This window comes from Oikopleura dioica, chromosome XSR, assembly GCF_907165135.1.
Source record: "Oikopleura dioica chromosome XSR, OKI2018_I68_1.0, whole genome shotgun sequence".
NCBI classification, from domain to species: Eukaryota; Metazoa; Chordata; class Appendicularia; order Copelata; family Oikopleuridae; genus Oikopleura; species Oikopleura dioica.
Genome location: NC_137294.1, coordinates 1,782,588 through 1,798,692, shown reverse-complemented (window position 1 = coordinate 1,798,692; position 16,105 = coordinate 1,782,588). Strand labels below are relative to the sequence as shown.

Here is a 16,105-nt window from a genome sequence, read left to right as displayed (position 1 = left end):
ACACGATTTTGGCTTTTCGAATTTCCGCCGCGCCGTTTTTCCGTCAACAACGCCTCACTTTCAGGCGAAGACGCAGTTTTTTCGTGTTTTGATGCGGAGGAAAAGCGCCTGCTAAACACGTGACAGCTGGTTAGTTCCAATAGCCAAATATTGCACAATATATACGCTTGTAAACAAATTAAGGGGGAGGTAGGGCAAACTTGATTTTATGCTCAAAATGCTTGAATTGAGATACTTGGACTCGGAAACCTGTGTCAAAAACCTGAGTCAGGGTTTGAAAGATTTTCAGCTTTTTATTAAGGATTTTTCAGACCCTTACTCAGGTTTTTACACCGGTTGCCAAGCTTAATTTTTAGATTAATTTAATTAAATATTTTGAATTAAATTTCGGTTCAATCGAATGTTTGTTGTATAAGCCGTGAACAAGAATATAAATCATCAATTATTGGATTTGCTCTGCTGGAACACCAAGAAAGCCATTTACTTGAGTTCATACAAGAATGGTTCAACTTTTACTTTTACGTGTATTTTTTTTATTATTTCCAAGGCGAACTTGTCCAAACAAGTCCAATTTACAAATTTAATTATCACAGTACAGTACTGGCAAAATAAAAATAGAAAGAATGAGAATAAAAGTTACAGTTACAGTCATCACTAGTAAGTTACAGTTAGATTGATTTTTTCGTGTTTCATTTTGTGAAGACCCAGTGAAGGTGGGAAAGGTTGATAATTAGGGTCGAGATTTTAGAGAAACTAGAAGAGACTACTGACTGCAAGGACTACTGCCACTTGTCGAGTCCTTGGAGCCCGGCGAGTTGGAGGAGCGAATTCTGCGCAGAGTTGCCGTTGCCAGGCAAGAAGCCGGCTGAACTGGGCGGCAAGGCGAAGCTGCGCGAGTAACTTCCCCAAGCAGAGGCGGCGGATGCGTTGTCCAGTGCCGAGTCGCCACTAAAATGAAAAAACGGGATTAATCAAGGTTCCAACGCTTTGAAGGTGCATTTGGTAATTTGGTGTTTTGTAAACGCGCGGCGCGGGTCAGGAGATTTAAATTTCCAAAATCTTCCAAAAAAACGTGTGAATCTGGCTGTTGACCGATGACCGGGGGTCGGAGCTGTGAAGATGAAAGGAAAATGTCGCGGCGGGCAATTAGGCCGATTAGAACTTGTTTTGGGCGGCTAGTACTACGTCTGAGCTTGACTTTTGAGGATCTTTTTTTCATTTTCAAAGCTGCCATTTCAAAATTCAAGCGCCAGATTTTGCCGATATTGCAGTTTTATAACTGAAACTTTCATCATCATTTCTTAGTGAAGATATTGACTGAGTAAATAAGCTAAATTGCCATTTTACTGGAGCTCTTTCTTCCTAGCTATTTTGGCCAGCCGTACAATCAAAAAGTTCTGAGAAATAAGATCTCCTAGATAGGCAAATAGACAACTATACCCTTAAAGTGTCAAAAATCGTATTTTGGGAAGACGCTTCGGGCGGGAAATTGAGTTACCCAAATTCAATTTGAGGAGACATTTGGGGTGGTCTTTTTGCCCTCCGAAGAAATTCAACAGTTAAAGGGGAGATTAGCCAACAGCTTTTTAGCAATAAACACTTTCCAAATTGAATTCCAAAATTCAGGGACTTACGTGTTGAGAGGACTCTGTTCCGGAGCACCTGGCACGCCGGTGTTCAGAGGATAGTAGCTATAGCTTCCCGCGGCACTGTAGAGTCCGGACGGGCAAGGTAGACCTTGGAATCCTTGCGAAAATGGAGTGATTCCAGCTGGTGAACGATTGAGCAAATTGGGCTGTGACTGGAGAGCATTCGAAGCCATCATTTGGCGCTGCACTTTTCGGAACTTTGCTCGACGGTTTTGGAACCAGACCTGAATACAACGTTTAATTAACGGTTTAATAAAGGGTTCAAAACTAACAGGTAGATTTGAGAAACTTATTTCGACTTCATGCTCCTAGGATCGGAAGCTGGGCTCGGCTACCTGTGTGGAAAACCTGAGTCAGGGTCCTAAAAAACAGAAATGAAAAGCCGCGCAGCGGCTTTTTTGAAAACGAAGCCGCGAAGCGGCTTCGCTAATATTACCATTACAATCTATCAAAAATTCAGGCGAAGCCGCTTCGCGGCTTTGTTTTTGAAAAAGCCGCTGCGCGGCTTTTCACTTTAGTTCTTTCAGACCCTGACTCAGGCTTTCTACACAGGCTGCCGAGCCTAGCTCGGAAGGTCGCAAAGAAGTACTGTAATTTAATAAAAACGCTTCTTTTAGGACCATCAAGATGTTAAAAATAGAGTTGTCCTGCTCCTATTTGTTACGTTTTCGAAGAAAATACTCTTTCTCCTGCTTATAGCTCTTGCTTTGGTGCAAATATGTTTACCAAATCTCAATCGTCGTATATTGAATATAGACAGAGAAAGAAAAGAGCGAAAAAGCAAGGTTCGATTTTAATTTCTCAGCTTGATTTGTCCAGTGATAAATATATTTGTTGTGCAAATCACTTTTGCGCTACTACTACTTTTTCGGAGAGCTACGAATCTTCTCCCCTTTATCGCCGGTGGAGGATAGACGCATGTGAAGCCAGTGGCCGGCTCTGTTGTTAGCCAAAATAGAAAAGTCGCCTTCGAGTAATTTGATTTGAATTTTCATACACTCCTTGTGAAACCGGCTATTTACGCCGAACACAAAAAAAAATGGACAAAAATCTCACCATCAGCTAATTTTAGTTTTTATCGAAGTTCGATTTGCAGCTTATCTTTTATTGGAAATTATGATTAGCTAGATTTTGATAGAAAAAGCGACAAAATTAAGGGAAGGTGTCTGGAACCGACAAAAAAATTTCCACAAATTTTGCGTTGAAATTTTTAACCAACGAGAAGCCTGGATTTTGTAAACGGGCCAATCAACAGCCGAGTAGCCGCCCACGCGAAATTTGTCGAAATTTTTTTGTCGGTTCCAGACACCACCCCAAAATTAAGGGTGTCACTATGTTAACTCTGAAAGTACGTCTAGCGATTACTCGTTCTCGAGTAAGATCCGTGTCTGTATAAACACAAACTTTATAGAGCTGTAGTTGAGTTTTGAAACATGTAAGACTGGAGCCGTAATCGAATTATACGCGGTAGGATACATATACTTTTTTGCTCATTCTCAAAAATGTTAGGATCAGTTGTGAACATGTGTCGAAAGTCCTAATCCGTTGCTAAATGGCGGCGAAATGAAAGAGCCAGCGACACCTTATTTTTTCCTGTTTGGAGTTTCGAGCGCTGTTTTGGGTACAACGAAAGAGGAACGTACCTGGATTCTAGCTTCTGTCAATTTCGTCCTTGACGCTAGTTCTTCTCTGTAGTAGATGTCGGGGTACTGCGTTTTGGCGAAGGCACTTTCTAGCAAGTTCAACTGTTCTTGGGTGAAGGAGGTCCGATGTCTTCTCCGCGCCGGAGTTGGATAAGGATAGGGAAAGCAACGCGAGCTCGTCGAGTCCGAGTACGTCGGTGAACTTTTTCCGTCCTTGCTCGCATCGGGCACTCCTGGAGGCGGCGATGGCGATGACTTGACGCCTGCTGAAGAAATGTTCGCCACGCTGGGAGAGGATGTGACAGCGGTACTCGTGACTGTTGTGGCAGGGTTGCCTGTTGTCGTCGGGAGAACTTGACCGGAAGCGCTGCCTGCAGGACTGCCTAGATTAAGCGACACGCCGGAGGGAGTCGTGTTTGGTGAACTCTCCGGCCATGGGCGCGACAATGAAGTTGGAAACATCCCAAGTGGGCTCTGCTAAAAAGTAATTATGCCGGCCTTTCTTGTCTAAAATCACCTGATTGTAAGTTGGAGTCGGCGTAACCGGAAGCTCCATCACTTCTCTCTTTGTCTCGGTGTCAGTAGCCATGATATTTGGAGGACGTTGAGGATGATTTGCGAAAATTAAATTTCCTTGCTTTGATTTTTTTGTTAAATGAGTTTTCTAATTTGGAGCTCGGGAAATTCTCGAAGACTCAGCTGAGGGCGTTCTTTTCTGCAACAGCGCCGGAGTCGTGTACAATTATCTAAAACCAATCTTATAATAGCAATACACACCTATCGATTTCAAACACTCACAATCCATGAATAACCTCCATAATGTAAAAATGGAAAATTATTTTATGAAATGTTTTAAATGCTTTTTTAAGGGTGTCAACAACGATCGAATAAGGGTCTCTCTTATGATTCGTAGTTTTGTCTGAAGATTCTTCTCTGAAAATTTCAGATTCACATCTCGTCTAGAATTCTAGTAATGGGGGTTAAAAGTTACCCCTATTTTGTGTAAAACGGACTTCCTTTGAAGTCGGCGGGAGGATTAACGAGAGTACTAATCCAAAATCGGGCTTTCAGACGCGTCACAGAAGGGTTTAAACTTTCTTTTGACATATAAAGAATCTTGAACAACCCAACTTAAGGTGCCTCTACCGGGGTCAAAAGTTGGAATATAATCGTTGTTGACACCCTTAAGGATTTTTTCATATAAAAAAACGATAGAACAAAATGCATTTCAAATTCTTGAGTTTTTAAAAATGTGATTTACGTAGTTGTTCAATTTTATTTCTAAATAGGGAAAAAATTATTCTTGTGATTGTTCTAAAAGATATGTCACATTTACGCACAAACGGGTCAATTACGGGAGGCGTGGCAACCTCTCTTTCTTTATTTATGTGAGTGTCTATCTACAGAATATGTTAGATAATGTTTTGATAGCTTTGAGGGAATATTCATCATTTATGTAATGTATCATATATAACAATAAATCCGTCGGCTTTAAATACATATCGTTACTTCTAATTTTGTAAGTCGAGTGGAGCAGATTTTATTTCTACGAGCTAATAGTAAGTTATTGCTGATTATATAAAGATCAAAAAATAACAAGGATTCGGATTGAATAATCGCTCAACTGTAAAATCAGCGCGATAAAAATATAATCACTTTACGTAAATGTACTCAGCGAACATGACTTACGTAAATTATTCTTGTATAATTTTTATCGGCGCTATCTTACTAGCACTAGAGCGTGAAAAGAAGAGGAAGGTGAAATACAGTTTCCTCTGTGGAATGTGTTTGTTTATCGATTTGGCTATTAGGGGCGTATTATCCATGTGGCTAATTGCGAGTGGCAGTGTCTAAGTGAGCTGATTATCGACTCAGAATAGAAATGACATGTTTAGTGTTGATTTAGCCTCGAAGTGAAAGTGCAGCATCGGACCTTTTCTATTTATCGGCCCGTTGTCGGCGGCAAAATGCCATTCCCCGGACGCTCTAATCCAATCAAATCCCTAAAAACCGAAGCCAAAGGTCAGTGCCGATATCATCTCGAAATATCAACTTGCTAACTTTCAAAAATATCGACCTTCTTGAGCCTCATTCTTTCAAAAAACTGGCCCTAAAGTTTCTTCAAAGGCCCGACTTCAATAAAACATAGCTATGAAAGTTTATCTCCTCTAGAATGAAGAATATTTCAAAGGTACTAGATCAAGCCTTCTTTTGGTCGGACAAAATAAGGGTATCCTTATGTTAACTTTTGAAGAAAAGATAGCTGAAAATCGCTCTTTGGAAACCGTTTTTGATGGTAAAATTTAAAGTATCCGACGAGAAAAGAAAAAAACAAGAATTCCAAAACACGGCAGAATTAGCTCGTTTGCCCTCGATTAGCAAGTTGACAAATTGAATTTGTTCTTCCGACTCATTTGTTGAAAAATAATAAATTTGAGCACTCGTCGATTGAGAGCAACTCATTTACATCCTGGGCAGTTGATTCAATATACGTAATAATCAACTTGACATGTAAAAAAAAAGAAATTGATGCTAATTAATTAAAGAAAAACTGTAAGCGCGAAACAGCGCCACTCCTGCCACCAGCCGCGGCCAATTAACGCGCGCGAATCTACTCAGACTTGGTCCTTGCCGAAAAACGCGAATTTCAAAAGTTCAAAGCAGCAAATTTTTAATTGTGATAATCGTAAACGATGTAGTACGGGAGTAAGTGTTTGAAACTTGTGAAAAAAATACTTCCTAAAACTCCGCAAAACTCTCAAAAATCGAAAAAAAAGAGCGATTTAGAAAAAAATCTAAAAATCGAAGATTTCAAAAAACCAATTCATACAAAAATAAGTTGAAAAATAGACTGAAAATAGCACATATTCGGCTAGAAATGAGCTCAAAAAGTAAGTCTCCTCTTCACTTTATTTTTACCTCTCTTTCTCTCTCTTTTAAATCATTTGCGATGGCAATTGGTCTCTCGGGATCTCTGAGTCGTCGACGGAGCGGTTGGTTTGGAAATCAGAATGGGCAAGAAAAGAGAGACTTAACGTCGCCTGAGTGGCGTCAAGGTGTCTAGTGGTGAAGTTGGCGTCAATCAGTCTGCGAGCAGTTTTGAGCGTCGCGTTTGGTGGAGGAGCGAGCGCCCTAGAGCTACAGCCGCGCCAGAACTTCAACCCGCCCGACTCCCGGAAGCTCCAGCAGCTTCAAGAATCAAGAAGAAATTTTTCCCAAATGGAAAATGGGAGCATCAACAATCCGCAAAGACAGAAAGCGCTTGCTTTCACCGCGAAGAAGTTCGCTTTATTTGGGTTGTAATTATTTTCCTCAAAATAAGCTTTGTGATGTAACAAAATATATTTCTAATCGAGTTACTCTTCGAGTTGAATATATCTCTCGCCGTGCACTTGATTCCACAAACGTCCTTTGTTTGCCAAAAACACAGACTTGTTGCTTATTTTTCCCTGTTTCTGTTTGTTTTTTTTCTGAAAAAAATGGGCCAAGTTTTAGTTCAAATTTTAGAAATACGAGCGCTGAATCGCCGCTATTTTCTAGCTACAAATTGATAACAACGAAACGAGATGATTTTCTCTTTGAATTGCCCTGTTTTGGAATAATAAATAGAAGAAAATCCGATTTTCTTTTTCATAATTTCGCGGCAGCAAAGAAGAGTAGTGGTAGCTGGTCCTGTGTGTAGTGAACGTGGAATTCGTTTAAGAAAATTGACGAGTTTGGTGGCGGCGTTATTGCATTTCCCCAAGTGGCCTGGAGTAGGCCTGGCCTCGGCATAATAGATTCGATTGTAATGATTTGGCCGATACGATTTTGTTACGCCGCCCGCCGCCATTAAGTTAGCTGCAAGAACTTAGAGCGACGCGCTACACAAAGCGAATTATTTACCGTTGCGCAAAAAACTCCCCAAAAAAATAGAAAGCGAATCCAGAAAAAAAAATGTCAAAACGAAGAATATTAGAGAAAAATTAATAAGCAAGATTTCAATATTAAAAAAAAATTCTTTTTTCAGGAAAGCTAAAAATCATTTCAATTCAAAGATTTATCAAGAAAAAAAATAACCAGAAAAAATTCAATACAGAAAACCCTAACCCTAAACATTCTAGCGCGAGTAACAACTTACTGAAACAATAATGGAATAAATAAAAAATTAATAAGGAGAAAAATTTTTAAAATTATCGTAATTTATTTATATTTATTTTTCATTCTTGTTTAGATGCATTATTGTTACAGTAAGAGGCTCCTTTCGGCGCTAGAAGATTAGTGCTGATTTGTTTTTTGGAAAAACATTCTTTATTTTTTGCTGGAACAGTGATTGGATTTTAGGATGATTAGTTTCAGACAAGGAAAAACAAGAAATTACCTTTTTGTTCTTCGGTCGGATTAAGTAAGTTTCTCTTTCTCTAAATAACGTCTAATTCGATTTGGGACCGGAAAAGGAATGATTCTAGTGTCATCCCCGGCAGCATAGTCTTGTTTGCAATGTAATTAAGGGCCAGAGACAAAACAGAACAACTGTTTTACGATAAATAGCGCAAACTGAAAAGTCAGCTTGATGAGCCCCGCGCCGCGCGTTTGGGTACTCGTTTCACTCAATCAGTGTTAATTAATCTACATTGAGCTATATTTTTACTTTTACTTTTCGGAGTTAGTATTTGACGTTCACACGAACGTCACTTCCGCAGCTGCTAGCTGCCGCCAACGTTTTGGCATTTATTCACATCGCTTAATGGGTTTAGCGTTTGTCCTTTTGGAGTTGGCTGATTCTGGTGGTTGGCCACGTGCACCGCGCTGCCACCACCGACTCCCTGTGATCCCCTCCAAGGAGAGCACCTGTTTTCCCGGCGGAAGCTGCGCACCGGAAGTAGAAAGCGCCTTGACCGAGACACACCACCGCGACCACAACCTTACATAATCGTCTTCTCTTATCTCAAGACGCGCTAAATCCCTCCCTTACGTTAACCGTAAACCTAACCCTAACGCCTCTCTCTTCCGTTCTAAAACTGATCAGTGGCCAAAAGCTTTTCAAATAGAGACAGTCTTCGTTTAGTCAGCTGCATTCAGGTGACGGTGTTCCATGTCACTCCTGGCAGGGGACATTGTTCGCGTTTCGTTTTTCCACTTTCAGCTGCGCTCGGCCGCGAGCACTGGTAAAAGCGCATGTACAGTACAGATCATGGCGTTCAGTCGCTTAGTCTGAGTTTTTTGTCGGAAATTTCCGTTTTGTTGGATTCAGCGGGCGGCCGCAACTCGCTCCGCCGCAATGCACCAGCCACGCCCTGGCTGACCGAAGTCCTAACTCGATCTTTTCTCAATTAGATTTGGAATTTGGAAAAAAAAAAAGACGAAAAAGTCGAAAACTCGGAAGCAGAAGATTAGCTCGTACTAGATCACTAAGCCGCAAGCCGCAAGAGCATTTCGCGACTTTTTTCGAAGCAGTACAAAACAGCTCCAATTCCGAAAAAGACGCTAATACTATCACGAGGCGGAAAATAGCAAAACAATTTGTTGCCGGAAGAGGAAATGTTAGGCGCATTGTACTTTGCTCCACGGGCGAAATTTGATCAAGTCGGAGTACAATTTGAAAAAGAGGAGTCGTCCGGCTAAATGAGTTACCGCGCGAGTTCGGAGAACGAGCACATTCTGAAAGTGCCATCCAAAAGGTCCCTTATTGCCATGAAAATAGTCGAAACCTTTAAAAAGTAGTAAAGAATTTCTTACCGTATAAATCATTTCTAAAGACACATCTTCCCTTACCTTTGGTCCACAGGCTATGAAGTAAGGGTCTTTCTTCAGAATCTTAAGGGGGTAGAAACAGCTTTCTCGATTTTGAACTGTAGCTACATAAAAGAAAACATAAGATTTATTTATGTTAACGGAATTTCCTTATAAATGTTCCTAGAAAAGGGGTTGAGCATCACAAAAATGTGTATGAAATTTGTTTAACTATCACGGGACTCGAGGTATTCGTGGTTGAAAATTGGCGAAAATCAAGAATTTCGGCGAGATGAGTTGCTTCTGAGCCCGATTACTCAAAAATTTGATGACTAAAACAGATTTCGAGAGAGATGTTCCTAGATCTAAGATGTATCTATCTAAACCTGAAGAGAAAAATTGAAAATATAAGATTCTCTTCTCAGTAGCGTCGGTCAAAAATCGGCTTTTTCGGAAAAAAGCTGTTTCTAACCCCTTGAAAGAGAATAAGCGTTGTTCCACCCTTACGGAAAATACTAGAAATAGGAAAATTCACATATAAAAAAAACTATCACCAGTACTTCAACTCATGAGGAATACCAAGGGAACAGGTCAACTCTAACGACTCCTACCCCCTTAGATTAAAAATACCATGCTTCCATTACAGGGACGATTAAGGATCTAGCGCTAGCTAATCTTATTCCGGCTGATGCCGTGTTTTCACGGAACAAGTCCTAATAGGTCACAAGTTGGCCATCTTAAAACAAAAACTTGTAATGTTTGGCTGATTGAATCGGTCGCGCTTAGTGAAACTTACATCTAGTCGAACCACAATTGAATCTATCAACGTCAATTAATCACGAGGGGCGAGGGCCGTTCGAAAATATTTTTTTTTCTTGCCATTCCTTGGGCCCGCTAGAAACCGCTGACAACGGCCGGAGATTCGATTTAAGCATTTTTGGATTTTTAACTGTTAGACTTAAATAAACCAGAAAACCGACTTCATTCGATTACAGCACCTGGGAGCTCGACCATTGCTTCCAATCTGGAAGCGAGCCCGTTATCAAATTACGCGCCCATCCCTTTTTTCGATCACGCTTGCTTCTTGACCGCTTGCTTCTTGACCGATATTACAAAATACTCTGACAAAGGATTAAATAGTGCAGTCATAAAAATAGCATAGTAGGGTTAGAAATCTTAGTTTTCGTTATTTTCATCAATTAGTATTAGCTTTAAAGGCGGTCATTTTTTTTATCAACATAAAGATTTTTTTGCACTAGCTCGGTTGAAATGCGTATTTCTAATAGTACGCTTTCCTGATTATAGAGTAGCTTTGGTTAGAAGTGCGTGCGAGGTTTGGGCACCTGTGCTGTCGCGGTGCAGTTGCTTTATTTTAGCGTTCGGAATCCCTTCAAAGATTTCGAATTTTACACCAATTTGGAAAATCCGTAGCGCCAAGGTTGCTAACTTAGCGGCGACAAAAAGGAAATTTTAAATATTTTCGCACACTAATCGCCGTCAAATGAACGCCCATTAACACTCGATACCTTGGACTATTTATGCAACTGTAGACACATAAGAGCCCAATGCGATTAGCCGAGCCGAAAGGAGCAAACCCCTTTTCTTCTTATATTCTAATTCTTATTTTAGAAGATTTGCGGCTTCGTTTTTCGTATAGCTCCTTTCAAACCCTTACTCAGGTTTTCTACACAGGTTGTCGAGCCCAGCTTACGTTTTGACTGAACCATAAGCCTTTCTGACGCGGATAAAAATTTACCAGTTGAATCTTTAGTTATCGAGAGTTCTCAATCGTGATCTTTTCTCCTCGCTATTTTTCTGAGACGATGTACATTTTTCGCGATGTATTTTTCTGGCATATAAAAAGACGTCGAGAATTTGGATTGTAGAATAAATTTGACTTTTGAAAATTTCTGAAATTTTGGCGAAGAAATGTCTCCAACGCCAGCAAGATCAACTTGTCCTCAACTCAGAGACTTGCCGACGAAATTCGCGGACAGATTCAAGGCTGGTTTTTCTTTTCTCCTCAAAGTCGTTTCGACAATCGCCGAATACCTTCTACCAATAATCGAGTGGATGGGCATGGTGTGCCACTAGATTCTAGCGCTGCTTTCAATTTCCTGACTAACTTTATATCAATAAACCGGACTCGAAAAATCTCGCGTTTCCGATAAGCAGCTTTTTTTGTATATTATTATAATCGAAAAACAAGCATCATCCCGTTGCCTCAGATCTTGGAAATCCTTAATCAATTTATGGCAAAATTAAGAATCTGCTGTTTGAATATTAAATCTCGGTCTGCCGACTCGCAGTCGAGAGAAATCAGTACTTGTATATTTTGGGAAGTTCTGATGGCAAACAGAGAGTGCATTTCGAATTTAGTTCGGAGTGTAATTTATCGAATTTGTTTCAATTTTTCAATTACGGACGGAGATTTTGATGTCAGCGCTTACAGGTGCGTTTTTTTCTAATTGCAGCTTTTTTTTTCATGAATGCTCCGTGGGAAAGCGCCACCACGTGAGTAGCGCCGCTACTTTTTAATTCAATCAGAAGCCTGGCTCCTTTGGAAATCACTCTGGAATTTACATGGCGGTGCATCAAAGCCAAATGTCCGCCTGGTCTTTTTGCCGACATCGCGCGCAACAAGCTCCTAGCACTAGAACATAATACGATGATCCGAGAAGGTCAATCTGATTGACAACAAATCCAAAACCGCTCACCACTCCAACTCGATTTTGTTCAGCTGCCCTCCGTCCCAGAGTTGCAAATTTGGCTTTATTTTCGCTGAGCTGAGCTGCCCTAAGTGAGAAATTCTATGAGCTGAGCTGAGCTGAGCTGACCTATTTCGGAGCTCACTGAGCTGAGCTGAGGTGAGTTTGCCATTTTCAGAGGTCATTGAGCTGAGCTGAGCTGAGCTGACCTATTTCGGAGCTCACTGAGCTGAGCTGAGGTGAGCTGGCCATTTTCAGAGGTCATTGAGCTGAGCTGAGCTGAGCAGACCTTTTTTTAAGGTAGTTGAGCTGAGCTGAGCTGAGTGAGCTGAGTGAGCTGGGTTGAGCTGTTTTTTTACTGTTTTTTAGTATTGATATTGTGTTAGAATCATTTAGCTGAGCTGAGCTGAGCTGAATGATACTTGTCTGAGCTGAGCTGAGCAGAACAAATCATGTTCGAGAATAATTCGAGCTGAGCTGAGCTGAGCTGAGTGATTATTGTCTGAGCTGAGCTGAGCGACTGCTCAGCTCACTCAGCCAGCTCAGCTCACTCAGCTCAGCAAATTTGCAACTCTGCTCCGTTCTATCGAAAAGAAGTTACAGAACATGATCTGTCATTGTAAGGATTTTCTAAAGGAGAAGCTTGGCGCTAGAATTATGATATTTTTCGTGCGAGGTCGGTGACATAATGTTTTCTTTGGTGGAGCGTGAGAGTCAATCGAGTTGGTTTTCGGAGATTGAGTTGCTTTACCCAATTTCGGTGGACCATTTGAAACAAATTACTTTTCGAAAAATAGAATCTCCTCTTGCCAAGGTGGAGAGTCTAAAGTGATTGCTCCGAGGCGGGGTCGACAGCCGTGAAAGTGAAACAAATTCAATACAAATAAGACGCGAAACTCAATTCCGAATAATGAAAATTGCGTAATCGTAATCACGTGACCCAAATGAATGGGATTACGCTACACGTTCACCCTAACCAGATCTATCTCCAGAGCCTAAACACATGAAACTCGCGCTAATCTAAATCTTTTAAAATCGACCTGCTTCAAAATATAGAAAGAGAAAATGCCATGTGTGAAAAGAGAAGATAGGTTTCATTGGATAGCAAAGAAAAAGGATTCATCTCAGAATAAGGAAATTCGTAAAAGTCGCTCTGTGTCTTTGTCTTTGAGAGCTTCGCTGCCTGGAAGATTTGAAACACTGTCCTGTGTTTCGTCATCTCGTCTCGTTCCCTAAAAATGGTTTAATTAATTTCTCACTTGAAGGTTTCTTACGAGAGCGTCAGCTTGTAGCTGATCATTTGCGATTCTTCTCCCGGTTAGGCTTCAGGAACCGGAATCAGACCCTGAAAAGAGCCCTTCTCATTTGCGAATGCTTCTTCGGCCAGAAGACCAACCCCAGCATATGTTCCTTGCAATAAGGACCATACACCGACGCTCGTCAAACCGGGAAGAACGGATAGGTGGACTCATCGAAAAGACGAGCCAACCAACCGCCCGGGAAGAAGCATCGAATACGCCGCAGATTTATCTAAAAGAAATCGAATCAGAATGGTTGTTGAAAAAGAGGAATGACAGCGGAAAGTCGGAAGAATTCTCTGTTGAGGTGTGAAGTTCAAGTCTGAGTTCGACTGAGTGGCGAATGAGTACTGAGCGGATGATCCCGTGCGAGCCGCCTACGCAACAAAAGTGGAGCTCACGGGCGGGAGGAACTCTCCCACAGGAACCTCTTCAATCACATTTAGGAAGAAGTTCTTCCGAAGAACTGTTAGAAAATGGCTTGCATACGAGGCATACTAGGAAAATCATTCTTTTTTCTATTGATTTTTAGAAGTGATTCTTCCTAGAAAAGAACGTTTTTTGAAGACAAGAGCCACTGCTTGAATATTCTCCTGGCATGGGTGCTTATACAAAGTCTATTTCTGCGGGTGGCGAAATTTTAACACCTGCGCGGCACCAGTGATCGGGTGAATGGCTCAGCCAAATTTATCCAAATTAGAAAAAATCCAAAACCTAATGGAATTGGAAGCAGATCTTTATCGGATGCGACTGCTCCAAGTAGCGATGGCTGCCATTATCCTCCACCAAAACATCATCAAAAAGAGCTTTTTTTGGAGGTCTGGGATCTAATTCTTTGGTTTTCATAAAAGTCACAAGCCTGAAAGTTTTAGCCTATCTGTAGTGTGATTTTTAAAGCGCGTTAGAACGTACTGATGCTATCGCAAACAAGCATGAAATCGAAAACGTCTTAGGTGAACTCCTTTAGAAATATTTTGGGTGGAGAAGACGCAAATGGTAAACCCCGGATGAGCGGTAATTGAAAAAGATAGCTCGGCGGAAAACTTTATCTAAATCTTTTCGGAAGGTGAAAAATTTTACGTTCCCACCGCAAATGCTGCAGTGTGAGTTTTTGTTTCCAGCGCTAGAATTAGAATAATGCTGAGATGGACAAGTTGAAACATAACAAGTTTAATTTCGAGCTTGAGGAAAAAGCTGAGAAGGGTGATTTCGGAATTGAATTCCGAATTCGATTTCAGACATATTTGGCGATTTTTGGATTTTGGTTTTTCCCAATTGCCAACAAAACCACTCTCCAGGTGCACTTCTCATTTCCATAATAGCCGTGTTACCGGCACCGATTTTATGCTTGTTCGCCACTCCCGGAGCTTTTTCTACTGCTCAGAAGATACTTTAGTTTTGAGTCTTTTTTCTAGTATTTATAAAAAAAGAATAAAATTATTTTTTAATCATCTTAATTAAATGATCCACCAATTGTAATTCGGGCATTTGATTTATTATAAGTTAGGGGTAGGCTTTTGAAGTTTGCTTTAGGAAATATCAGTTTGTCACAGCAGTTGGCAACTATGCTGCCCTCGGCGAGAATATGATAGGCGCGGAGGAGGGCGTCGTTGTCTGGATGAGCGTCGTCGATTCTCGACCACTGCTGTTGTTGGTGGAGAACCTTCTGGGGCAGCTCCATCAAGTCGATCGCCAGGCTCATCAGAAGCTTGGTCTGTACCAAAATAAGTCCGTTGGATTTTAGGGATGTCATAGTCTTCGTCTGAGCCATCGATCGCCTGCAACATCATGAAGCAAGAAGCCTTCGTTGCCATGTTTTTGTCGAGAATTATGTCGCAAGCCTTTTTTGTAGAAGCAATCGAAAGAAGCTGAAATAATTCGTTATTTTCTGCTACTTCGCGTAAATTTCACCGAAAGAAGATCAAGAGCTTCGAATCGCGTCATCTCCGGCTCCAATGTGATCCGTTCGATTATGAACTGTGCGTTTCTTCTGTCGGGTTCGAAAATTTCGTCTTTCATCAATCCAGCATATTCTTTGATAATCTTGAGTAGATGCGCTTGGGTGAAGGTACGCTGCTGCTTGTCGTTGGAAACCAAATTTCTAAACTTTCGGTCGAGCGATGCTAACTTGCGATGGTCAACGTTGAGTTCGTTCGAATACATTTCAGTGTTTGGGAAAGAGTTCGTGAGCGTTTATGCAAAGTTTTCTCAAAAGAGGGCGCGCAGTGATCCTCTGTGGGAAAGCATCACACCCGCGAAACACTCATCACCCGCTGAGAGAACTAAAATCTTCCTCCTACTGGTAAGATAAACTGATCTAAGATGGAGTTAATTCAAACCTTTATCTTTTAGTTGTAAAGTAAGTACAGCTCTCTGTAGCTTCTTCTTTGCTGCATTCTGAAAGTGTGGGAGCGTGCCCAACGGAAGTGCCTGAGTGGAATTATGTGCTCGAGGCGAGAATCGAAACACCGAAATTCAAACAAAAAAATGCCCTCCATTGTACTCGGAATTGTATCGTTCTGTGAAAGAAAATTAAAAACTCTGAATTTCATACATGTATCGTTGCTATTTGATCGCTTCGCTACGGATAGATCATCTCCGACATTTCTCGGAAAGAGCGACCTTCTATAATTATAAGAACGAATAGAGAGAATCATGCCAGATGATGGAGCCGTGGCAAATGTGTGAGTGCAACTAACAATTAAGGGTACTCAATTAAATAGACTTCCGTTGACGATAAATCCTAAGTTAAGGACCCCCATCAAGATAAAAAGTCAAAAATTTTTTGCCTTTTAATAAAAAAATCTGGAAATTTGACTTAGATTCGACTTTTAAAATTTTAAAGGGGCTGTCCTCCTTAAGTTCGAAGACCAAAAACTCTCAAAAAGAAAACAGTTGTAGCTTAGGGCCTTAACTTTATCCTGGAAAAAAAAATTAAGGGTATACCCCACTTAAAAACCCGAAAAAAAGCTGCACTTAACAACCTTACCTTTAAGGGCCTGTATAACCTTAAGTTGTTGATCGTGAGATCATCATAAGCGGTACGGTTGCAGGCGAGGGTTCGAACAAAAGTCGCCGCTTTATACTGCAGTTAC

At 41.0% G+C, this 16,105-nt stretch overlaps 2 protein-coding genes and 1 long non-coding RNA gene across 3 annotated transcripts; all 3 read right to left on the bottom strand.

Annotated features, from left to right (window-relative positions):
- Positions 1–779: 779 nt before the first annotated feature.
- On the bottom strand, positions 780–6,348 carry LOC145707404 (uncharacterized). Its single transcript, XM_081784926.1, has 5 exons — positions 6,212–6,348; positions 3,810–4,038; positions 3,293–3,766; positions 1,635–1,873; positions 780–948 (listed from the first exon to the last, which is right to left on the bottom strand). Exons 2-5 carry the CDS (start codon positions 3,879–3,881, stop codon positions 780–782), a joined length of 954 nt encoding a protein of 317 aa, XP_081641052.1. The 5' UTR covers positions 3,882–4,038; positions 6,212–6,348.
- Positions 6,349–12,787: 6,439 nt separating this feature from the next.
- Positions 12,788–13,238, bottom strand: LOC145709758 (uncharacterized). The gene is made up of 2 exons (XR_014134936.1): positions 12,987–13,238; positions 12,788–12,944 (listed from the first exon to the last, which is right to left on the bottom strand). It is a non-coding gene; the product is annotated as an uncharacterized LOC145709758 (long non-coding RNA).
- Positions 13,239–14,557: 1,319 nt separating this feature from the next.
- Positions 14,558–15,390, bottom strand: LOC145707401 (uncharacterized). Its single transcript, XM_081784922.1, has 2 exons — positions 14,922–15,390; positions 14,558–14,878 (listed from the first exon to the last, which is right to left on the bottom strand). Exons 1-2 carry the CDS (start codon positions 15,171–15,173, stop codon positions 14,558–14,560), a joined length of 573 nt encoding a protein of 190 aa, XP_081641048.1. The 5' UTR covers positions 15,174–15,390.
- Between the last annotated feature and the right edge of the window lie 715 nt (positions 15,391–16,105).